Source organism: Ruditapes philippinarum, unplaced genomic scaffold, assembly GCF_026571515.1.
Source record: "Ruditapes philippinarum isolate M1 unplaced genomic scaffold, ASM2657151v2 ctg2558_1_1_1_1, whole genome shotgun sequence".
Classification (NCBI taxonomy): Eukaryota; Metazoa; Mollusca; class Bivalvia; order Venerida; family Veneridae; genus Ruditapes; species Ruditapes philippinarum.
In genome coordinates this window covers 101,030-127,467 of record NW_026859182.1, presented here as the reverse complement: position 1 = coordinate 127,467, position 26,438 = coordinate 101,030, and the positions used below count along the sequence as shown (strand labels likewise).

The window sequence follows — 26,438 nt, the reverse complement described above, 5'->3', positions numbered from 1 at the left end:
TCGAACTCTAGACCTCTCACTCACTAAGCGAGCGCGTTACCACTGTACCACGGAGAAGTTATACACAGACGGTCTGAATAATATCAAGTCATTCTAGATTGAGAACTTCCATTGCATTTCGGGTTTGTAATCCTTATTAATTTCGAGGTATTTTGTTCAGGGAAAACCTGTTGTTTAAAATTGAAGTAAATATTTTAGCGAAAATCCTCTCGCCCAAACAGTCCGACATGTAGAATCTATATATTCCACTACTCAGTTTGTGTAGTATTCGGTTATAAATAGTATTTTCATTGATAAAATCATATTCATCCGCGTAATTTGTGATTGTGCATTTATTGACAATTCTATAAGCCAACGCTATTGTTTAACTTTAAATGCGTTGTAATTTGTTGGATACTTGTAACAAAATAAAATATTTCTTTCTTTTAAACCGCTAGTTTTAAGCTGTTTTGAGAACTACTTGTTGTTAGGTTTGTTGTAAACTTCTGTGTCAGAGATTGAATGTCCGCTTTGTATTTAGTTATTTTCGATCAGAAAATACAATAAAACAATATTAGAAACCTTCGACCATTCGGGAATTACTGTGCTTGAAAATTGATGCGCATGTCTTTGACTATCTTTACGCAGTGATCTCCCCTGAATTTTTCGGCTTTAGTGTACATACAAAAGGGAAGTAACCGCTTCAAAAAAGTGGACTACTTTCGGCATTTGCAATTAAGAACATTAGACTCTGAAATTTCGCTACCATTATTTGTTTGGTCTGACGACCCAAACAAATAAAAACAATCAATATACAAGTTGCAAGAAAACAAAGAATGTGGCCCAGCTATACGGCTAATTTGTAACTTTGGAAGCTGTTATAAAACACTATGAATAAAAAGTTTATGAGAAATAAAACTCATATAGCATTTTGAGGCTTAAATTTGGCCTTTAAAGTATAATACAATATTCAACAGATATACATGATCATGCAGTCAATAAAAATATTATTAATAAATTGCACTATTATAAACAGTTAACATTGATTTCATATATAGATTAAACAATTAAATAATCTATTAAAGGGAGTATTGTAAGAAAAATGCTCCGAAAGAATACACTTTTACATTGATAATTGGTATGATATTTCAGAACTAATGTATGGTAAATATGATTTGAAGCATGACAGCTGATATCATTCTTTTTATTGACCTGATCAATCTAAATAAAAATTACTTTAAGTCATCTTGGTCATAAATTAAAAAAAAGCCTAGCTGAATTATTATTACACTACTGTTATATTGTTATAAACACTGACCTATTTGTAAGGCACAACAAATTTTAAAGTTTTGATTTAATTTCATTACAAAATTCATACAATATCTGCAGCAGTATGTAGATGTACCTACAGGGATTTAATAAGTCTGAAAGCTTCTGTAGAATAATGTTAATTCAAGAAGAAATGACCTTTTACAGCTTTTCTTGCATTAAAGTGTATGTCTGATTCAGTTTGTCCGCATTTTTATGCCCACGCCGTGCATACAGACCCAGCTGTTCTGTCATTCCGTCATCATCTGTGTCCGTTCATTATATAGGCAACAGTTGCACACATTGACATATTCGTATATCATAGGAAAATGCATGTCAAGTTCCAATATGGTCATGGTCTAATGACTTTTGACAGAGTAATGCCCCTTGAAGAAATTTTCAGTCTTGCCAACAAGTATATTCATTCCATATGGATACATGATGGGAATACGCAGGTCAAGTCCAAATTTGGTCATTGTTTGATGATTTTTGCCAGAGTTTTGCCCCATGAACTTTGAAAAAAATAAGAAATTTTCCTGTTAGGCATTCTAACTTTTGTAGGAAGAAGTATTATATAAGGTTGAAAATGCAAGTGTAGGTATTTTCATATCATCTGCCCTGACTGCAAGTAGTAAATTATATTAAAATCTAACAGTTGTATTAGATCTACAGTATTGCACCATTATGGGATTATTTTGACAGAGCAGATACAGAATGCCCAGTTTTATGGTGTCAATATATACCTTGAAAAAATCAGCAGAAAAGTACTTGATTTTGAAAGATATGAAAATGAATGAAAAAATTAGCAAAAAGTTTGCAATTTTTGAATAGTTAATTAGAATGATTATAACAATGCAATTGATTCAAACTTGGGGGTACATTTGTGGCGTAGCAACACATTTCTAGTCTTTTTTGTTTTTTATGCCGCCGAAGGGAGGTATAATATTATCACACCGTCTGTCTGTCCCTCTATCCGTCTGTGCCTCCTTACTTCATTCGTGTCAACTGTAACTTTGTCATACATTGAGGGATTTTGAAATGACTTGGCACAAATGTCTACCACATCAAGACGATGTGTCACGTCCAAGAACCATGTCCCTACCTCAAAGGTCAAGGTCACACTATCAATTTGAAGTTTCAAATTATTGCAATTAGAGTAAATAGGTACACACATTGGTGTCTGGACTGTAACTTTGTCATGCATCGTAGGATTTTAAAATAACTAGGCATAAATGTCTACCACATAAAGATGATGTGTTGCGTCGAAGAATTATGTCTCTACCTCAAAGGTCAAGGTCACACTAACATTTTGAAGTTTCACATTATCACAATTAGAATCAATCGTGTCCGGGCTGTAACTTTGTCATGCATGGAAGGATTTTAAAATAACTTGGCATAAATGTCTACAACATCAATTACACCAGTGTGTCGCGTCTAATTATCACATCCCTACCTCAAAGGTCAAGGTCACACTACCATTATGTAGTTCACTTTATCACAATTAGAGAGGTTCACACATTCGTGTCCGGGCTGTAACTGTAATTGTATATAGTCCAACCCCGTTTATGCGAAGTGCCTGGGACTGAATATTTACTTCGAAAAATCGATGGGTTTGAATAATCAAAATAGGAATATTGTGATAGACGAAAACTACTCCACTTAGTCTAATCATAGCAAAACTACCTTTTACAACATACTTACTTCCTGTAATCAATTGAGAAAAATAAATATTAAAGAAAAGATGCGTAAATATTGTTGTATTGTCATTAAAGACATAAATACTTGCATTTTATTCTACATTATGTATCGTTTCGTTTCGCGCAAAGCCTTGATAATGGCCGTGTTTTCACTACGGTATTTAACTCTGGTATTTTCGATTAGGATACAGACTCTCATGTAGCGTTACAATTAATGAAAAAAATGTTTTGGATGTTTTGACAAATTTACATATACGGTATGTATGATAATTATTGCTGTCACCTTCACGCAATAACAGTAATAAAATCGGACATGGTGCATTGCTTTTCATTTTCGGTAATTAAAGTTGATTTTAGAACACACAAAGAATTATTATCATGATTGTCTAAATACACGCATGACTGTTGATATTTTTCACAAGTCGACCGGTCAGCGAGTGGATCTGAGCCAATTAGTCTGGCTTCGAATAATAATTAGGCTGGCTTCGAATAATAGGTGTGAAATTCTTTCATAATTGTATAATTGGGTCCAAAATTTTACTACGAAAAATAGGAGGTATTCGGATAATGCATTTCGAATAATACGCTCGTATTTATATTGATTTATATAGAGATAAAACGGGACCGCCGATCTACTTCGGATAATGCCGGGTATTCGAATAAAGGGTTGTCGAATAACCGGGGTCAGACTGTACATAGTTTTTTATTTAGCGAGAATGATTGATTGAGGTAACAGGTAATTTACTCTCAGCTAAATAAAGAAGCAGACAATTGAGTAATTGATCCTTTTTTAATTCAAAGAAATCATGGATAATGCTAGATTAATGGAAAAGATTTTATCTTCAAGTCTATGAAACAAAAATAGAATACTTGTGTCCTACTATTTTAGAATTATTCTTGCAGATATAAAGCCTGATGATATCAGATGGTATACAAATTCTCTTATTTTCTAAACCATACACTGATATTTCTTGTCATCTTTTAAATAATGAATGATACCTATACCATCAAGTATTAATATAGTCTTTGTAGTCCAAATTTGCTATCTTGTTGCATGCTGATTTATTTTGGCTTGGTTAATGTCAGGAAAACTTAATTACACCAGAACATCTGTAATTGGATATGTCAAACAAATCAATGTTGTACTGTCACTCATAAAACAACAACAATCTATAAATAGACAAGCTGTGTCTTGTTTAATATACGAGACTCTATAGATAATTCATTAGGTACATATGCAAGGTATAAAATACTTTTTGGAATATTTTGGAAAAGCTACAGCTAGTAGATAATTATATAGCCTGCCAAGACCAGCTAGAGACTGTCAGTTGTATAATTATATTTTACTGCCACAAAACGTCATCAGCTTTCTTAAAATAACACATTTTAACTATTTTACTTAAGTTTAAAGCAGATAGAATTGATTATAAAAGAGTTTCAAAGCACAATGTTATGCAAATTTGGCTCCCTGTTAAGCAACAATTTGTGATAATCATGAAATCTTCCATATTTGTACCTCAAATATCTAATTCTTTGTTAATTAACTGCAAATTCACAAATAACTTATTCGTAATTTAAGTATTTTAGAGGTCATGTACTAGGAACATTAATGATATATAATAAATCAATTCATCTATAATAAACCAAAGAGGTTGCTGCCACAAAAACAAAGTCTGTTTCTCTATAATAAAACATACATACAACATGATGCCTGCTGGCCATTTCATTAGATGTAGTTTAATTAACAACATGCATGTGTTTTTATGTTACTGGTATATATTACAACAAGAGAGGTCAGCTATAATATTGCTTTGTTTGCAAAATGTACAAGTGTAAATGTCTTAAAAAGTGATGACAGAATGAGGTTATTTGGCAACAGTGTGTCTATTTTGATAACATTATTGGCACAACATTCTATATTTATGGCATATACAAGTGAAATGTTTACAGAGATGAGTTTCTGTATCTGTTATCATAAATGTTATGTGAATATAGCAACAGATTTAAGACACTTGCCTTTCAACTTTCTTTGTTAGAATAAACCTTGATGAAACCATTTTCTTCAAAAGATACTGAGAATTCAAACAAAATACATGTATGAAACATACTGATTTAAACATTTATGATAAATAGTGAGATATTTTGAGACATGTCCTACTGCCCATGAGACCAGTGCAGATCAAGATCAGCTCAGGCATGTCTGTCAGTCATCTCATGGTCGCAATGAGTATATAATATATAAATGATGAATGGTTTAGTCCAGATTGATAGCTGGCAATAATTGACTTGCCATGACAGGTACAAGATAGTTGCCAAACCTCTTTATAGAAAGATAAGGAAACAATCCACTAAATCAAGATAACTGCTGTCACACAAGAAAGGATTGATCCTGCTTATGCATTTTGGTCAGACTTAAAGTTGTTGTGATTTAGTATATGTACTTTATATGAAAGTCAAAATAGCACATTGTTTATCTATGACAAGTTATTTCACAATGTTCATTTTCTAATGCTTAATGCCCCTTTAATATACCAATGTTGACACACTTTATTTAATATCTATTCTGATTCATAGGTGTACATCAGTGTTGTCCCATTTCAAATTCATAATTGTTTACAACTTTAAATAGTTTTGAATGTTTGTTATTGCGTTATCAGTAAACTAGGTAAAATATGTAAATTGGAGGGAAATTAGCATCATGTTTTCCTTTATTATTAATGGAAGATTTAGGGCATGATGATGTAATCTCTTAAGTATTTTACACATTAAATGTTCTATTGGTTGCTATTTTAGGAAATTAGTACAAGTTAAAATGTAAACAAAAATAAAACTGTTATGGAAAATTGGATATGAGCTGTCATAATATACAGCTACATGTAATTAAAATTCTTGTCTTATCATATTTAACCGAAATGAGATACCAGGTGTGAAAACACACATCAGATGTTTATGTTAACATTTGAAACATGAGATTGAAACCTGTAACGGTGCTCCCCCAGTGTTTAAACTTGGTGAGAAATCTGTAAAGGTGCCCCAAGTGTTTATACCTGGTGAGAAACCTGTAAAGGTGCCATGAGTGTGTATACCTGGCGAGAAACCTGTTAAGGTGCGCAGTGTTTATACCTGGCGAGAAACCTTTAAAGGTACCCCCCCGCCAGTTTATGCCAGGTGAGAAACCTGTAAAGGTGCCCCCTGTGTTTATGTCAGGTGAGACACCTGTAAAGGACCATTTACCAGTGTTTATACCTGGTGAGAAACCTGTTAAGGTGCCCCCAGTGTAAATACCTGGTGAGAAACCTGTTAAAGTGTCGCCAGTGTTTATACCTGGTGAGAAACCTGTTAAGGTGCCACATGTGTTTATACCTGGCGAGAAACACAGTGTAAATACCTGGTGAGAAACCTGTTAAGGTGCCCCCTGTGTTAATACCTGGTGAGAAACCTGTTAAGGTGCCCCCAGTGTAAATACCTGGTGAGAAACCTGTTAAGGTGCCCCCTGTGTTTATACCTGGTGAAAAACCTGTTAAGGTGCCCCCAGTGTAAATACCTGGTGAGAAACCTGTTAAGGTGCCACCTGTGTTTATACCTGGTGAGAAACCTGTTAAGGTGCCCCCTGTGTTTATACCTGGTGAGAAATCTGTTAAGGTGCCCCCCTGTGTTTATACCTGGTGAAAAACCTGTTAAGGTGTACCCAGTGTTTATACCTGGTGAAAAACCTGTTAAGGTGCCCCTAGTGAAAATACCTGGTGAGAAACCTGTTAAGGTGCCCCCTGTGTTTATACCTGGTGAGAAACCTGTTAAGGTGCCCCCAGTGTAAATACCTGGTGAGAAACCTGTTAAGGTGCCACCTGTGTTTATACCTGGTGAGAAACCTGTTAAGGTGCCCCCTGTGTTTATACCTAGTGAGAAATCTGTTAAGGTGCACCCTGTGTTTATACTTGGTGAAAAACCTGTTAAGGTGTCCCCTGTGTTTATACCTGGTGAGAAACCTGTTAAGGTGCCACCTGTGTTTATAACTGGTGAGAAATCTGTAATTGTCTTGAGAAGATGCTTACCCTAGCTAATCTTATACAACAGCCTGGTTTTGTTTGTTGAAACTATTTGAGTCCTACACCACTACCTTGCAGACAAGTAAGGTTCAATTTTATACATCAGTGTTCATATTGGTAATGTATACTGGTAATGGTAATTTTACTGTTATATTTTCAGTGTAAACATTGGGTGTGGCCCTGCAGAGGAGAGGGTGTTGTTGACAGGATTGCATGCTGTGGCAGATATATTCTGTGAATGCTGCAAAACCACACTTGGATGGAAATATGTAAGTGCTGTTCAACTCTAAATTTAGAATTTTCTTTAAATGTCTTAATTGATTTTCAAGTCATAATTAACTAAATAAGAGCAGCAAACAGTGTAGAATATAATGTCTGACATCACTGGACTTTATATATCTATGACAGTTAAAGTGACCATTTCTGTATTTATGACATCAGAGACCATTTCTATATTTATGACATTAGTGACCCGTGACCATTTCTATATTTATGACATAAGTAACCATTTCTATATTTATGACATCAGTGACCATTTCTATATTTATGACATCAGTGACCATTTCTATATTTATGACATCAGTAACCATTTCTATATTTATGACATCAGAGACCATTTCTATATTTATGACATCAGTGACCATTTCTATATTTATGACATCAGTGACCATTTCTATATTTATGACATCAGTAACCATTTCTATATTTATGACATCAGTAACAATTTCTATATTTATGACATAAGTGACCATTTCTATATTTATAACATCAGTAACCATTTGTATATTTATGACATCAGTAACCATTTCTATATTATGATATCAGTAACCATTTCTATATTTATGATGTCATTGACCATTTGTATATTTATGACATCTGTTACCATTTCTTTATTTATGATGTCAGTAACCATTTTCTATTTTTATGACATGAGTGACCATTTCTATATTTATATTATCTGTAACCATTTCTATATTTATGACATAAGTGACCATTTCTATATTTATGATGCCATCATTAACCATTTCTATATTTATGATGACATCATTAACCATTTCTATATTTATGACATCAGAGACCATTTCTATATTTATGACATTAGTGACCATTTCTATATCTATGACATCAGTAACCATTTCTATATTATGATATCAGTAACCATTTCTATATTTATGATGTCATTGACCATTTGTATATTTATGACATCTGTTACCATTTCTTTATTTATGATGTCAGTAACCATTTTCTATTTTTATGACATGAGTGACCATTTCTATATTTATATTATCTGTAACCATTTCTATATTTATGACATAAGTGACCATTTCTATATTTATGACATCAGAGACCATTTCTATATTTATGACATCAGGGACCATTTCTATATTTATGACATTAGAGACCATTTCTATTTTTATGACATCAGAGACCATTTCTATATTTATGATATAAATGATCATTGCTAAATTTATGACATCAGAGACCATTTCTATATTTATGATATCAGTGACCATTTCTATATTTATGATATAAATGATAATTGCTAAATTTATGACATAACTGACCATTAAGATGAGTCTTATCACATTCAGTATAAATATATCACTTCTGGTAACATGGCAGTATTAGAAAAACAGGCTGAACTTTATGTTTTGTATTTTTACTTGCAGAATTCTTTATAAACTTTAAAAAAAAAATAGATAATAGATTGAACTGAAATTTGGCCATCTATCAAATAATAGGACTGCTCTTTATTAATGTTTGAATGGTTGTGGTGTGTAAATGTGTAACCATATAACATCAACAGTGTTCATTTGAATTTATACTTTACAAGTAAAGAAATAATTGTATTAAAGTTATGTTTTATTTCCTGTTTTTTTTCCAGGAACATGCATTTGAGTCTAGTCAGAAATACAAGGAGGGGAAATTTATCATTGAGCTTGCCCACATGATAAAAGATAATGGGTGGGACTAGCACAGGATGGAGGTGGAGTCATCATAATAGTTAAGGAGGGAATAACTGTTGGCACAAATTCTTTAATTTTAAAAACATATTTTTTTTTATCTTCAGACATTTTAGTGATTTAATTTTGACTGCAAATATAACTCTCAAGTACTCATCTATTTTCTGCCTTGTAGAAATACCAGAATATTTAAAGAATGTTCAAGAAGAATGTTATTGAACAGTATACAATGTTCCCTCCTTAATGATATGGTTAAACGCACAGTAAATGGATCTCTTAATTTACATTCCCACTGTTATCAGTGACTTGGTGTCTTTCATCTGGTACTCTATACAAGAGTACAGAACAGTCATTTCTTTTTGAGGATACAAAATCATAGCTGAAGTACAGAACACAGTTCCAAATCTTAACATTTTTATGAGGATAAAAGACAGAACACAAAGTCATAATTATCTGTGTGTGTGAAGAAAATGATAGATAGAAATAATTTGTACAATATGCTACAAGATAGTTCTAAACATTCATTTTACTTAATTATAAACATGTTTTTTTCCAATTCAGAATTTGAAATTAGTTGTATATATATATATACATAAAAGGACAAATATGACAAAAATAATTTTGAAAGCAGAGAAATATATAAAATTTTGAAATAGAAGTTGAAGTATTTGGAAGAAGAAGAGGATGAAGGAGCATTTTGGAGGAGGTATATTCAACATGTTTATATAATGTGTTCAAACATTTTATTGAGAGGAGGAACAGATTGCTGAATGTAACTAGATTGACAGGTTACAATATGTGGACATCCTTGAAGACTATATGATCATATATATGTATATGGTATAAATATTGTTTGGTGTATAAAATAACAATTGTCATTTTGTTTCTTCATTATATTGCAAGAGGCACAATCAAGTGTATTAACAGGTGATGTAAACATTATAGAGAGAGTTTATGAAGTAAGTCTTTAAAAATGTATAACACATACCTTGATTTAATGTAGTCATCATGTTTTGAGCACTAGAGTGTGCACTCGAAAGTCATTTAAGGTGTTGAAGATGGTGTGTTAATGAGGTATTTTATCCTAATTGCTCTATCATAAAATTAAACACATTTTAAAAGATTGTCAAAAACATGTGATTTTAAAAGATTTGACGACATATATGCTAGTTATTTGATATCACATGCTTGCATTTCATCTACAGATAATGCTAAAGGTTAAAAATCTAAACTTCAATGTGAACATTTTGTTTGATGATATTTATATAACAGGGTTTAGTGATAAAACTATATGATGACTGTACTATTTATATATACATTATATAAACTATATATGATGTGTTTGACTAGCTGTACCAGTATTTTGTATATTCTGTTAACATGGTCATTATAGTTACCACCTTTCATTATGTATGCTGAGAAGTTTTTTTGACTGAGAAGTAAAATGTCTTTGTCTTGAATCAGGCTGTCTTATAAAATATTGAAGTAATTGTCATTGAGACATAATTATGGCTGCTTGATTCCTCTTTGCTTTTTTTTTGTCCAATTAAAACTCAGGAACTTTTAAAAACTATAAATTGTGATAGAGTTAATACTAAAATAGGATGGAGTCCTTTTATGAATTTTTTTACAGAGTTAATTTTTGAGAAATGTTCTCAGTATGATATTGTGCTAAAACTAATTCTGTTTTCTACAATTATTATCTTTGTGTTTTTTGTTGTGTGCTTTGTGTGCAAAATGTATATTATAATAATTGTAGTATTTTTAGGGATGTTTGATATGATTAAATGAATAGTCTTTTTGTGAGAAGTTTGTCTACACTATACTAAAAAGAGTAAATTGTTTTTTCATGTCAACAAATAAGAGGTTGAATGTCTCTTTTTTCCATATGTTATTCACTATTGAGCACACATAAAGATAGTCTGTAGATAGTGACACTTGGTGATTTATGTTTTATTGATTGATTTTTATAAACAATCTTGTTTGTTGGACAAACTTACATAATATATATTGATAATTTCACCACTGATTCATTATATATTACTCTGACTGGAAGATACCTATAAATATTGAAATAGTTTATTGTAAATCAAAAATATAGAGGTACAGAGACATAGACTTGTGACTGTCTAGATACTAGACTGGTATTTGTTATGTTGTTACACGATTACTCTTTATGTTAGAAGAAATTTGAGATTGTGAAGGTATAACAAATATTACCTGTTGTCAATGTTTACAGACTATTATAATATCATGTATCCATTACAGAGTACAATCATCACAGTTTTAATAAATTTATCATAATTCTTCATAATCAGCTTACCAAAATGTCTTTCAAATCATTTGTCTTTGATACATATTGATTGACCTCCTATCTCATGACACTTATTTTATTATAACATAAACAACAACAAAAAATGCAACAAACTTTGAGCTAAATTGTGTACAATATTTAACTTTGGTCTGTTGCCTAAATATATGTGTTTTGTTTGTTTTTTGGGGTTTTTTTTCTTCAAACAATACCTACATGATAGAATTGTTACTTAAATGAAAACATTATCATTTATTTATTTGAAAACATACCTTATTAAATTATCTGGATCATTATCAGTTAAAATTGTACCATAACTATCTGAAATTTCTGATACATTCTAGTGTTTTCTTTAATCTTTATAAAACATAATGTTGGTCAATTTGCACCAAGGATTTCTGATAGTATTAGAGAGTCTAATTTATGTTTGCTCTTTCTTTTTTCTTAATATAAGTTAATCATTTATAAATGAAATCTTGATGTGTATGTTGCTATAGGTGTTTGAGTAGAAAATATTTTATAATTATTGATATATTATTGCTGTTTGCTGACATTAATAGTATAAAATTTAGTTGTATATTTTGTTTGTGGCTTTGGCATCATTTCAAAAGATGTTTCTATTTTCTATATTTTTCTAAGGTTAATACAAATCACTAGATACTCTATTTAGAAGTTGTAGCAATTGTAAACATGCTCATTGAAAAGTGGATGTTTTTGTCAAAGAGGGAAAAGGGGAGATAACTATTAGAATCTCTTGAAATGATGCTGTTAAAAGTGGGATAACAATGTTGCACATTGTGTACTATATAGTTAGTACTTTAGTTTACAATGTATGTGGTAAAGTGTTATTTGACATATACCTTTCTAGGCAGATATGTACTATATTTTATATGTGGTATAGAATTGTGGTATATCTGATTTTCTAGCCATTATATGCTGTATGTTGAATGTAACATTGTGTTCTCTTCAACACATACCTTGTTTTAAATGTATCATGTACTGAATGTGTTTTTGAGTTCTCCAGTACATATGTAAAATGTGGTGTGTATTGAAAGTGATATTTGTTTATGTTCTCAACACATACCTTCCCTTGCAGATAATGTGCTAACTATTGGATGTGTTATTATGTTCTTTAACACATACCTCCCCAAGGCAGATATGTGCTGACCATTGAATGTGGTATTGTGTTAAACATATACCTTCCCTGGCAGATATGTGCTGTCTATTATATGTGGTATTATGTGATATGTGCTTATTTAGTGCTGTGGTATGACTGTGATGTTAAATACAATGATCATATCATTAATGTTTATTATGCCCCCATTTCGAAGAAAAGGGGGTATATTGCTTTGCACTTGTCGGTCTGTGGGTCCGTCGGTCCGTAGACCAAATGGTTTCCGAGTGATAACTAAAGAACCCTTAGGCCTAGGAACTTCAAACTTGGTATGGTGATTGGTCATGACCAGTAGATGACCCCTATTGATTTTGGGGTCAAGGGGTCAAAGGTCAAGGTCACATTGACCTTGTAAGCAAAAACGGTTTCCGATCAATAACTAAAGAACCTTAAGGCCTAGGAACTTCAAACTTAGTATGGTGATTGGTCATGATCAGTAGATGACCCCTATTGATTTTGGGGTCAAGGGGTCAAAGGTCAAGGTCACATTGACCTTGTAAGCAAAAACGGTTTCCGATCAATAACTAAAGAACCTTAAGGCCTAGGAACTTCAAACTTGGTATGGTGATTGGTCATGATCAGTAGATGACCGCTATTGATTTTGGGGTCAAGGGGTCAAAGGTCAAGGTCACATTGACCTTGTAAGGAAAAACGGTTTCCGATCAATAACTAAAGAACCTTAAGGCCTAGGAACTTCAAACTTGGTATGGTGATTGGTCATTATCAGTAGATGACCCCTATTGATTTTGGGGTCAAGGGGTCAAAGGTCAAGGTCACATTGACCTTGTAAGGAAAAACGGTTTCCGATCAATAACTAAAGAACTTTAAGGCCTAGGAACTTCAAACTTGGTATGGTGATTGGTCATGATCAGTAGATGACCCCTATTGATTTTGGGGTCAAGGGGTCAAAGGTCAAGGTCACATTGACCTTGTAAGCAAAAACGGTTTCCGATCAATAACTAAAGAACTTTTAGGCCTAGGAACTTCAAACTTGGTATGGTGATTGGTTATGACCAGCAGATGACCCCTATTGATTTTGGGGTTAAGGGGTCAAAGGTCAAGGTCACATTCACCTCTTGGGTAAAAACGGTTTCCGATCAATAAGAAAAGAACCCTTAGGCCTAGGGACTTCAAACTTGATATGGTGATTGGTCATGATCAGTAGATGACCCCTATTGATTTTGGATTCAAGGGGTCAAAGGTCAAGGTCACATTGACCTCTTAGGTAAAAACGGTTTCCGATCAATAACTAAAGAACCCTTAGGCCTAGGAACTTCAAACTTGGTATGGTGATTGGTCATGACCAGCAGATGACCCCTATTGATATTGGGGTTAAGGGGTCAAAGGGCAAGGTCACATTGACCTTGTAGGTAAAAAATGCTTTCCAATCAATAACTTAAGAACCCTTAGGCCTAGGAACTTCAAACTTGGTATGGTGATTGGTCATGACCAGCAGATGACCTTTTGATTTTTGGGGTCAAGGGGTCAACGGTCAAGGTCACATTGACCTTGTAGGTAAAAACGGTTTCCGATCAATTAACTAAAAACGCTTAGGCCTAGGAACTTCAAACTTTGTATGATGATTGGTCATGACCAGCAGATGACCCCTATTGAGTTTTGGGTCAAGGGGTCAAAGGTCAAGGTCACATTGACCTTGTAAGTAAAAAACGGTTTCTGATCAATAACTTAAGAACGCTTAGGCCTAGGAACTTCAAACTTGGCATGGTGATTTGTCATGACCAGCAGATTACCCCTATTGATTTTGGGATCAAGGGGTCAAAGGTCAAGGTCACATTGACATTGTAAGTAAAAACGGTTTCTGATCAATAACTAAAGAACGCTTCGGCCTAGGAATTTCAAACTTGGCATGGTGATTGGTCATGAGCAGCAGATGACCCCTATTGATTTTGGGGTCAAAGGTCAAGGTCACATTGACCTTGTATGTTAAAACGGTCTCCGATCAATAACTAAAGAACCCTTAGGCCTAGGAACTTCAAACTTGGTATGGTGATTGGTCATGACCAGCAGATTTGGGGTCAAGTGGTCAAAGGTCAAGGTCACATTGACCTTGTAGGTAGAAACGGTTTCTGATAAATTAACTAAAAACGCTTAGGCCTAGGAACTTCAAACTTTGTATGATGATTGGTCGTGACCAGCAGATGACCCCTATTGAGTTTTGGGTCAAGGGGTCAAAGGTTAAGGTCATGACCAGTAGATACTTGATAACCCTTATTAATTGTTTGATCACTGGGTCAGAAGTCATGCATAATAACCTTATCATATGACTTATTGGCTGCTGATTGGGGGCATACATGTTTTACAAACATATCTTGTTGATACAATGTTACAGATAGTTTATATCATAATAGTTTTATAATTTCTGAAAGGAGAACATATAGTTGCCACTTTGTCTGTTCAGTTGTCACAATCTTGTCTGGAGAATAACTTGAAAAGAATTGGAGGAATTGGATAAATTAAAACTTAACACAGTGAGAAAGACCAGTGAGAGGAAGTGAATTGTACAAGAACAATAATTCTACCTTGCTTAGTTATCTTCATTAACTTTATAATGCTTGACCTTAGTGTAACTTTTAAAACAATCAATGATATCTCATTGAAACATCACATCATAATAGATTTTATCACCTTTTACTGTAAAATTATTATTATTAATGGGGCACGAATTTTCGTGGTTTTCGTGGGTAGGTCAATCCATGAATTTAAGATCCGATGAAATTTTATCTCAACAAATACTTCTTGCCATGTCTCTATTCTAAATATTACAAACACACATTGGCGCTTTTTCCGCCGATTTTTGTGTAATGAATGCCCAGAGGCAAGGATTAAATTTATTGACAAGCGCTATGTGATACGTAAAGATATGTACATGCGGTAAGTAAAATGCGCGGTGATTAAGTGTAACATTACTTTGCATTAGGTTATTTATTTTTTTTTTTTTTACAAGAAATTGAAAATCCATGAATTTAAAAACCCTGGAAAATGCCCGTTTTGATAAATCCACGAAATTTCATGCCCACGAATATAAGTGAATTCGCGGTATTATATTTAATAATGATTGCCTGAAGAATAGCTCAAACTTTTTGAAGGGATGTGAGTAAATCAAAGATACCATTGAGTGGAAGTGCAATGTCCAAGAACCACAATTCTACCTTGCTTAATTTTTTTAAAGCACATTGAAACTTCACACATTTATAAAGACTGGTTACAGGAAGTGCAGTGCTGTAAAAGAGCCATAACTCTACATTACATAGTTATTTCTTTATAGTACTTACTACCTTGATTTTCCCACTTTCTTTGGTCTATTGGGGTCAACATCACTGGCAAGACACTTTAACTGTTGTTGCCTTGCATTATTTATTGTTGTGTATTTAAATACAGTAACAAATGTGTAGTTTTAGGGAGCATCCATCACTTGAGAAGATACTCTAGTTTAAAGGCCTCTGTCTTCAATAGGTCACATTATATAGTAATTTTTTTTTCTAGCATACAGAATAAAGTGTTCTTGGAATTTTAGTCCTAGGATTAGGGGACAGTCTGTGATAATGGTAAATGGTGAGTAACTATAACATACATTTTATTGTACATTTTATTGGGAGCTAATACTTGTTTTCTTTTTTATTGCTCTATCATATCTGCAATACAGTGACATATGATTTTTCAGTAGTTTTGGATTATTGATAATTTGCAGGATTATAAGAATTTACAGTATGCCTAGTATATAGTTCACAATTTTTGGTGCTTAAATATTATAAAATCAAAATCTGGATGTAAAGTTAAAGACACAAATGTTTGAAATATTTGTTTTCAATGAAATGTACACGTAACTCTAATCCTCTGACATAATTCCAACATACTTTGCTGTTTAATATGATTGTATTAGAAATCATTTTTTTAAAACAATATAAATGCAATGCAAATGTGATATGTGTATGTGGTATAGTTTGTTCTAGTCATCTAATACTGTAGTTATACATCAGTGTCATGTTGTTGTTGTTGTTGTATGAAAATTGTATCAGTTGCCATGTGAGATTGTTCACTTGTTTTGTATTTTATTATTATGATCATATATTTAGTGACTCTGTTGTCAGATCCATTTGTTAGTATTGTGATAGTTGCAAAATTTTCATTTTTATGTCATTTTTACGTTTTCATTTCCTATTTTGAGATAGAATATTAATGGTATTTTGAGATAGAACATTAATGGATATTTTTAATTGTAGTAACTAGTAAAAGTGTCATGCACTTAAAGTTCATAAAAATATATGACTCCAGTTGATATCAAGTTTAAATAATACAACTATTTTAATAAGTAAAGTATTTGAAAAGTTTGTGTTGTATACTTTGTGTGTAATCATTTTGAATGTATCATCAATATTGACTCACGTTTTCTCATAATTTATAGCTTAAATCATGTCATTTTATTGCATAGGAACATTGATTTGGTTATCATTCATGTTGTTTCTCTTCATTCAAATGTATTTATTTTTAATTGTATTATTCATTGTATAAGCTTTGAGTTTTTGGCTAATAAAACAGTGTAATGTCAGATATATTAAGTATGATATAAATCCATTTCCCCCTTATTGTGTCGCCTTGAAAAGGCGACATATAGGGGTTACTTTTGTTGTCGGCGTCCCCTAAAGCTTGTCCGGAGCATAACTCAGTCACTATAAGTCTGATTGACTTCAAACTTGGTATGCATGCTTCTTTCAATAACCCAAAGTGCAGTGCACAAGGACCAGTACTCTGCAGTTCTTAATTTTTGAGTTATTGCCCTTTGTTAATTTTCATACTTTAATTTTGTCCGGGCCATTTCTCTTCAACTATAAAAGCTATGGACTTGAAACTTCATAGGATGATAGATCTCATTAAGAAGAAGTGCAGTGCACAAGAACCGGTACTCTGCATTTTTTATTTTTTTAGTTATTGCCCTTTGTTAATTTTCATACCTAATTTTTGTCCGGGCCATTTCTCCAAAAGTATAAAAGCTATGGACTTGAAACTTCATAGGATGGTAGATCTCATGAAGAAGTGCAGTGCACAAGAACCGGTACTCTGCACTTCTTATTTGTGAGTTATTACCCTTTATTAATTTTCATACTTTATTTTTGTCCAGGCTTTTTCTCACAAATTATAAAAGATATGGACTTGAAACTTCATAGAATGATAGATCTTATTGATAAGAAGTGCAGTGCACAGAAACTGCTGCTCTGCACTTATTATTTTTGAGTCATTGCCCTTTGTTAGTTTTCATATTTCATTTTTGTCCTGACCATTTCTCCTAAACTTTATTGTTCACAAGGCGACACATCCGACTCGCGGAGTTCTAGTATTAAATAAGACTGCTCCATGCTAAATTTAGTATAATGAACTGGTCCTCCTGCTTTACTTTACAACGTCTGGTTGATTGTGGTTGATTATGCCTTCAAAACAAGCTTCAAATATAATACATGTATACACTTTGAACCAATGTCAGTAAGATTATCATTTTCTAGTGGCAAAGACAAGCCATAATCTGTTCGCAAAGATAAGTTATTATCTGGTGGCAAAGACAAGCAATTATCTGGTGGCAAAGATAAGTTATTATCTGGCGGCAAACATAAGTCATTATCTGGTGGCAATGATAAGTTATTAACTTGTGGCAAAGATAAGTCATTATCTGGTGGCAATAATAAGTAATTATCTAGTGGCTAACATAATTCATTATCTGATGGAAAAAATGAGACATTATCTAGTGGCAAAGACAAGCCATTATCTGGTGGCAAAGATAAGTCATTATCTGGTGGCAAAGATATGTTATTTATCTAATGGCTAAGAAAAGTCATTATCTGGTGGCAAAGATAAGTCATTATCTTGTGGCAAAGATAAGTCATTAACTTGTGGCAAAGATAAGTCATTATCTGGTGGCAATAATAAGTAATTATCTAGTGGCTAACATAATTCATTATCTGGTGGAAAAAATGAGTCATTATCTGGTGGCAAAGACAAGCAATTATCTGGTGGCAAAGATAAGTTATTATCTAGTGGCAAAGATATGTCATCTGGTGGCAATGATAAGTTTTTATCTAGTGGCTAAGGTAAGTCATTATCTAGTGGCAAAAATAAGTAATTATCTAGTTGCTAAGATAATTCATTATTTTGTGGAAAAGATTAGTCATTATCTGGTGGCAAAGACAAGCAATTATCTGGTGGCAAAGATAAGTTATTATCTAGTGGCAAAGATAAGTCATTATCTGGTGGCAAAGATAAGTTATTATCTAGTGGCTAAGATAAGTCATTATATGGTGGCAAAGATAAGTCATTATCTGGTGGCAAAGATAAGACATTATCTGGTGGCAAAGATAAGTCATTATCTGGTGGCAAAGATAAGTTTTTATCTAGCGGCTAAGATAAGTCATTATGTAATTATCTAGTTGCTAAGATAATTCATTATCTGGTGGAAAAGATTAGCCATTATCTGGTAGCAAAGATAAGTCATTATCTGGTGGCAAAGATAAGTCATTATCTGACGGAAAAGATGAGCAATTATCTAGTGGCTTAGATAAGTCATTATCTGCTGGAAAAGATAAGTCATTATCTGGTGGCAAAGTCAAGTCATTATCTGCTGGCAAACATAAGTCATTATCTGGTGGTAAAGACAAGCCATTATCTGGTGGCAAAGATAATTCATTATCTGGTGGCGAGGTTAAGTCATTTTATGGTGTCAAAGATAAGTCATTATCTGACGGAAAAGATGAGCAATTATCTAGTGGCTTAGATAAGTCATTATCTGCTGGAAAAGATAAGTCATTATTAGGTGGCAAAGTCAAGTCATTATCTGGTGGCAAACATAAGTCATTATCTGGTGGCAAAGATAATTCATTATCTGGTGGAAAAGATTAGTCATTATCTGGTAGCAAAGATAAGTCATTATCTGGTGGCAAAGATAAGTCATTATCTGACGGAAAAGATGAGCAATTATCTAGTGGCTTAGATAAGTCATTATCTGCTGGAAAAGATAAGTCATTATCTGGTGGCAAAGTCAAGTCATTATCTGGTGGCAAACATAAGTCATTATCTGGTGGCAAAGACAAGTCATTATCTGGTGGCAAAGATAAGTCATTATCTGCTGGAAAAGATAAGTCATTATCTGGAGGCAAAGATAAGCCATTATCTGGTGGCAAAGATAATTCATTATCTGGTGGCGAGGATAAGTCATTTTATGGTGTCAAAGATAAGCCATTATTTGGTGGCAAAGACAAGCCATTATCTAAAGACAAAGGCAAACTAATACCGGGTATCAAAGACAAATCATTATCTGGTGTCAAAGATAAGCCATTATCTGGTGGCAAAGATGAGTCATTTTATGGTGTCAAACATAAGTCATTATTTGGTGGCAAAGACAAACCATTATCTGGTGGCAAAGATAAGTCATTTTATGGTGTCAAAGATAAGTCATTGTCTGGTGGCAAACATAAGTCATTATCTGGTCGCAAAGACAAGTCATTATCTGGTGTCAAAGATAAGCCATTATCTGGTGGCAAAGATGAGTCATTATCTGGTGGCAAAACTAGTCATTATCTGGTGGCAAAGATAACTCATTTTATGGTGTCAAAAATAAGTCATTGTCTGGTGGCAAACATAAGTCATTATCTGGTCGCAAAGATAAGCCATTATCAGGTGGCAAAGCTAAGTCATTATCTGGTGGCAAAGCTTAGTCACTATCTGGTGGCAAAGGCAGGCCATTATCTTATAGGTAAACACGCTATTATCTGGTGGCAAAGGCAAGTTATTATCTGGTGGCAAAGATAAGCCATGGTATAGTAACATAAGTAAGCTAATATATTGGCAATTACAATTCATATTTTAGGAACGTAGAAAACGCTATTGATGCCGTTATCTGGAAGCAAAGAAAATCCATTATATGGTACGCGTTCTCAACGCCATAACAGTAGTCATACAAGAAAAGCATTGATGCAAAGCATCAAAGGGCGTCCAAGCAAGAAATGCAGAAAGTGAAGATGAACTAGTAGACATATGATGTCAAGATATTCTTATAAACTTTTCAATGGTTAATTGGTTTTTACCAGAATGAACGGACGGAAGACATTGTTCATTATGAACTTTGATTGGCATGCTAGAGATTAGAATATTACTTGTTATTTCTTTATGATCGTGATTATTAATAGCAACGGATATTCATGTATACAATCATTTATAATCCATATGTGTAACGCATGATCAACACCACATTTGTGGAATTGTCCCTTATTATGTAATCGCTATTAGCGAAGACCCCCTCTTAAGGTATCTGTTCACACTTAGTAAAAATATGACACTGGTTATATTACCATGTCATGTTGAGCATTATTGTTTATTATACAATAATTGAAATATCTATTTTAATAACAAAAATACAGATTTAATGAATATTGTTTTCCTCTCTTTTTTGTGTTTTTATGTGCTATTTTAATACTGAGTTTTTTACGTTTACTACTCTTTTTTTATTAAAATTGTAAAATAAATTTTAAGAATTCAATTGTCATATTGACCGACGATTATAAGTCAAACCTTAACTGGAAAAACTCAGTAAATTATGGTTAATCTTTCAATATATAATATTGTTTATTCTTAAACCATGTACATGTACATTTGTATTTTTCCTTATCATTTTTTAAATTATCAATCAATTAAATAATTAATAAAATCTAGTTTGGAACTTTGAATAATTCCTCGGCATCTTTACTAAACACGAATAACAAATTAAATAAAATGTTTCAAAGTTGATAGTGTCATATAAAAACCATAAAAATGTACCTTTTTTCACAATTATTGTACATATTTATTGTTTTTATCTCATATAGATAAAATGAAACATGCTATTGTTGTTGTTGTTGGTTTTTTTTTTCGAATTGTATGTTTATGTATAATAATAATCAATAAATTTGAGAGTTTATCTATGTTTATAAATTATTGTAATCAAACTAAGTGACAAACATTCATTTTGGAAAAAAGCTTATTTATCTGTAAAATATTTGTTCTGTTCTGTAACGATATCAAACATCTACTCCAAAACCGGGAGAGACCGGACAATAAACGTGTGGTCACTAGTATCCCGGTCAAAATAGACCGGGAGAGACCGGAATTACCGATAGGAGTACATCCCTCTATAAATAGATTTTCGGAATATTTAGGCCATCAACTCATCATTCTATTTTAACATACCATTTTAACCCACTGTGTACTACAAAATGATAAATAAAAAAACCGAAGAGACGGAAAAGGTTATTGCATTTGAAAATGTTTGCATTGCGAAATCCCCCAGTTCGCTGTTCATTGTACATATCGCGACATTTCATTTTTAATTAATAATAATCAAGCACCCTCATAACGATCGGAATGATTGGCTTTTATTATGACCGACTAAAAGGCTCGAGAAGTTGCTGTCGCCCTTTCACAAAATCTGATTTCATTCCATAAAGGGGCGCCGCGCTTCGGCGCGGACGCCAATTAAGAACTTCCTCGTCGCACTTCAAACGTTATGTGGTTGCCATATTACTCGCCAATTACGTGTCTGCCACTATGCTGCATCTACAGTACGTTCATAGTACGTGATTGGGGTTCACATGGTTTATACCGCGACAATGGGATCACTGGGAAGTTCTAGAACGCACTAAGAACATCGATCCTCAGCGTTTGTTTGTTGTTACTTAACGTACAGCGCAATGTTAAATAAAATATAAGTATTAAATATTCAACTGATTTATTTCTATCTTATTACAACTTAATTCTAGTTCTTTGACAAGTTCAAGATATAAGATTTTTTGTTGTTGTTGCAAACAAGTTAGATTCGATGATGTGGTTTGGCTGATGATAATGTAATCACATATGAATGTGTCACATATGTTTTCAATCTATTTTTATATATTGTGTTCCATTGGATACACATATGATACAACGTTTATGATCAGTTGACATAATAACATTAAGGAAATCTCAGCAGTACTGTTTTATAGTATACATATTATACCTACTTGTTAAAGCGTGAGTAATGACCTCTCAGAACTTCAAATGTTCAAATTTATTATATTCTAAAGGTTGTAAATCAAACTCCTATGTTGGAAATTATCATATCAATCTGAATAATGCTCAAACTGTAAGATCTCTCTTAGTTAAATCATTTTAAGATATTTGATTCATACCTTGAGTCCATGTCTTTATACCTCATAATGGCGAAAAACAACAGCAAATAATTATAGGCGCATTGAGAGGTATGTTTGCTTTTACAAACAATCAATGCTTAGCTCGACAAAAATAAAGAGATAAAATAAATATTGGAAATATAAAACAAACGAATGGTTCGTTGATTGTAATTCAAAAACAAAAAAGACCGGTGTTTTAGCAATAATACAATTACTGAGAGAAGACTGGAACTGCTTTTACAGTTGATATAGTGATATCCCAATTTCATTGATTTTACGTAATTGCCTTGCAAATAATATAAATTAATCTCGCGTTTTATCCAATAAGAAGAAGTCTGTTATTAATGTGTAAGAAATAATTTAGCAATTGAGACAATATGGAGATAAATTGATAAAGGAGTTCGATATTTTCTAGCAGCTGTGTTTTCATCTATATTAGATATTTACAGACTAATAGACATTCATAGACTATCGATTTGAATTTAAGTTTTAAATGTATGTAGGAAATAAACATTTTTAAACGTTTGAACTCACTGCTACCGCGAAGCATGGTTATTGCAGTATTTTTGTGACCAGCTCATACCAACATGTAAATTTTGTATATTACCAAAAACCGTAAGGTCTTTGTAATATCAGACAGGGTATGGTTTTTATAATTTTTATATACATGTAGTCAAACAATTTAAAAAAATTTCTTGCCCGAGAACTGTTTCAGATATTGGCTTTACGGAAAACTTTGTGATTGACGCATTCTATTTGCGGAAAATCATTCAAGAAATACGTCAGTAGACAATACTCACGACAATATATCAATGACAATATACACTTTTCTTTGCCAAGAATACAAACGTACGGAATCTGTTTAAAGGTCACATCAACATACCGTAGATATATATTATATATCAACGTTGCATTATTTAATTTGGTATATTTGTAAAACTCAAGATGAAACACGTGGTTAATTCTTTCTACAATTCAAAACATTTGTTGATAGTAGTTAAAATTTGTTTTAAAGAGAAGAAACAAACAATAAATAAGAAAAATATTTAAAAGCTTATTTATTGGGTAATATCTAAATGATATAGAGTATACAAAACAGCAACAACAACAAAGAAAAAAAACAACACACCGATTTATTGAAATAGATAGACAGACATGTGGATTCACTGGTAATTGGGCTGACATTTGCAATTTTGCATGTTCTGGTGTAATTACATTTATATTGACGTACATCTGCTCGTAAAGTCACATGACTAGGTCTAAATATGGAAAGTACAGTCTGTAAATTACCAACTATTCGATCACATCAAAGGAACACTGATGCGTATATTATATTGTAGCGAACAATACATGTAGTTGAAGAATGTTAGATAGTATAATGAGCGATCATTCGAACTTACAGCATATCATAGATTTAATACTGGTTGCATTTAATCGACACAACATTCAATATTATATCGTTGTTTTTTTGTTGTTGTTGTTGTTGTTGTTTTTTTTAATTAATAACTGATCCGCTTCCCAATTGGCCATGTTAAACTACACAACAGTCTCTAAAACGCTCATTACGTTGCCGCCAGACACGTCTCCGATCCAAACAAAATTTTGATTCATCTGTGAACAAAATGTCTAGCTTGACACAACCTCAAATTCTGGCGATCCCGTGCAAACGCCAATCGATTGACACGATGTCTTGGAGTGAGTGGTACACGAACAGCTGGCCTCCGAGGGCGTAAATTAGCCTCATGAATTCTGTTTCTATATGTTTGAACTGAAATGATCACATTTGTTGCCCTTGCAAAATCTCTATTCAACGAAACAGCAGAATCAAATCGCCTTCATTTCGCCATTACTACCATTGCACGGTCGTTTCGGGCAGATGTTGCCCTCAAATGACCACTTCCAGTTCGTCTAAATGCAGATCCGGTATCCAGGTACCTTGTCCACAACCGCTGAATTACGCTTTGATTGGTGCTGTTGGCCTGTGCCACTTGACGCTGACTTTGACCAGCTAGCAAACGTCCCAGGGCTTGTGCAGCCTCATCTCGAGTCATTTGTCTCCTCGGCATTTTTTGTGATAAATGTCAATGAATTTGAAACACAGAAAACAAAAAACTGTGTTAAAACTCCAGCGGTATAAAGAAATATTAAACAGGTTGGATATGATATCTTCATTTTCAATGCAATTTTTGAAGGTACATGTCTTTCTGAGCGTTTTGCACGGATTTTTCGATATTTTCATGGTTATGTGCACAAGGTGAAAGTGATATATTTAGATTAAAATATAAAGTTATTATCAAAATACCCTAAAATATATTATTGACCCCTATTTTATTTTGTTAAGAGTAGTTCAGTAAAAACTTATACACCAAATATATACTTGTATTGTATACAATCAATATTAATCAGTGTTGTCAGTATATATAGTTTCATATTATGAAATAAGAAAGCTGTGTTTCATATGCCAAGAAATTAAACATACAGCAACGTTTTGTATGCATTGTTTCATGTGTTCGTATACAGATCTCACGGCAGTAAATTATCATATACTCCAAAAATAATCAGTGGCTGTGTGATGTTTAATACAGGCTTCCGTAATAGAAACAAGATAGATCGGATGATATACTACAGTGATAAAGGAAGGATTTTATTCTCGCGAGAAATAAATAAATCGGTCAGACTATATTCATTATAGATATTCAAGTTGATAATCGAAAAAGAAATAAAAATAACAAAATACAGATGTAACGTATCACTGGTTAATAAATTAATATTATCTATGATGAGCCTACTTTTTATTTATTTTATTGTACAAGGTTAGGTATAAACACTAAAATTGTTTAGTTTCCCTCTATGAAGCTCCTAAACACCCAAGTTACACTGGTGGCCGAATTATAACCGACGATTGGTCACCTGTTTTCCACCTTTGGGAAATATCAGTTATTTTGGTTTAACCAACTTGTCTTAAATTTACGGTTGGTGATAATTATTGACAACCTGTCTTCAACCGATATTACCAATGGGTCACCGGATGAGAATTAAAATGTGAGATTTCGTTTGGACCGGTGGTTAGTAAAGGCTGTATGCAATCGTGTTCACGGTTGGTTTTAATTTGTTAGTTGTCAATCATTCTTACATGTAGTACATTAGTATATTTTGTGGAATTCTTTTTATGATATTTTACATTATATGTATATTATTGTATATGTGACTTATGCCTCTTAGAGGCCCAACATTTTCAACAAATTGTTCAAACTGTTAAGAGCTCATCGGCTGATGACCAGTTGACGGTGACTAGTTTGATTTGTTCAATCTTTAGCTAGTCGGAGACAGGGCTGCATCAGGTGCGGCTCAGTATTATATATCGGTTGCCGAATGCTTTTGACCGGTGACCAGTCTCATTTCGTTATTACGTCAACTACCATCAACACATTAAATGTTTGATTAAACGATTAACAATTTTCAAACACTGACTGTCGTTTACACAGAAAACCAGAAATAAAATCACGCATGATAAGCGATCAAAACAGTGACAAACTTTAAAGAGGACTGACCGTCTATAAAGTAAGAAGAGGAAATTACGATTGCAACTGATGTCAAACATTACGTGCAAGGCTTTATACCATACTTATAATAACAATGTTATATGTTGATAAAGAGAAAGTTTGATTGGTGACATAGTATAAACAAGATGCAAATATCATATGCACTGTCATTTAGATTTATAGTGACTTACCATTCAAACTACGTTCTTTGTTGT

At 33.0% G+C, this 26,438-nt stretch overlaps 2 protein-coding genes across 3 annotated transcripts in view; both read left to right on the top strand.

Moving 5' to 3' along the window:
• Positions 1 to 11,090, top strand: part of LOC132755548 (protein yippee-like 2) — a 55,430-nt gene extending 44,340 nt beyond the window's left edge. For both annotated transcript variants that reach the window (XM_060746428.1, XM_060746429.1), the window contains exons 4-5: positions 7,191 to 7,299; positions 8,916 to 11,090. In XM_060746428.1, coding sequence (XP_060602411.1) covers positions 7,191 to 7,299; positions 8,916 to 9,005 — 199 coding nt within the window. In that variant the 3' untranslated portion in view covers positions 9,006 to 11,090. The remainder of the gene's footprint in view (positions 1 to 7,190; positions 7,300 to 8,915) is intronic.
• Positions 11,091 to 18,460: 7,370 nt separating this feature from the next.
• Positions 18,461 to 20,291, top strand: LOC132755550 (uncharacterized). Its single transcript, XM_060746431.1, has 3 exons — positions 18,461 to 18,577; positions 18,951 to 19,309; positions 19,397 to 20,291. The coding sequence occupies exons 1-3, from the start codon at positions 18,461 to 18,463 to the stop codon at positions 20,289 to 20,291; spliced, it is 1,371 nt and encodes a 456-aa protein (XP_060602414.1).
• The last annotated feature ends 6,147 nt before the right edge of the window (positions 20,292 to 26,438 follow it).

Coding starts and splice junctions, on each gene's coding strand:
- LOC132755550 (XM_060746431.1), top strand. CDS start 18,461: ATGAGTCATTATCTGGTGGCAAAGACAAGCAATTATCTGGTGGCAAAG. Junction 18,578..18,950: donor GTTTTTATCTAGTGGCTAAG/GTAAGTCATTAT, acceptor GGAAAAGATTAG/CCATTATCTGGTAGCAAAGA. Junction 19,310..19,396: donor TTATTAGGTGGCAAAGTCAA/GTCATTATCTGG, acceptor ATTATCTGGTAG/CAAAGATAAGTCATTATCTG.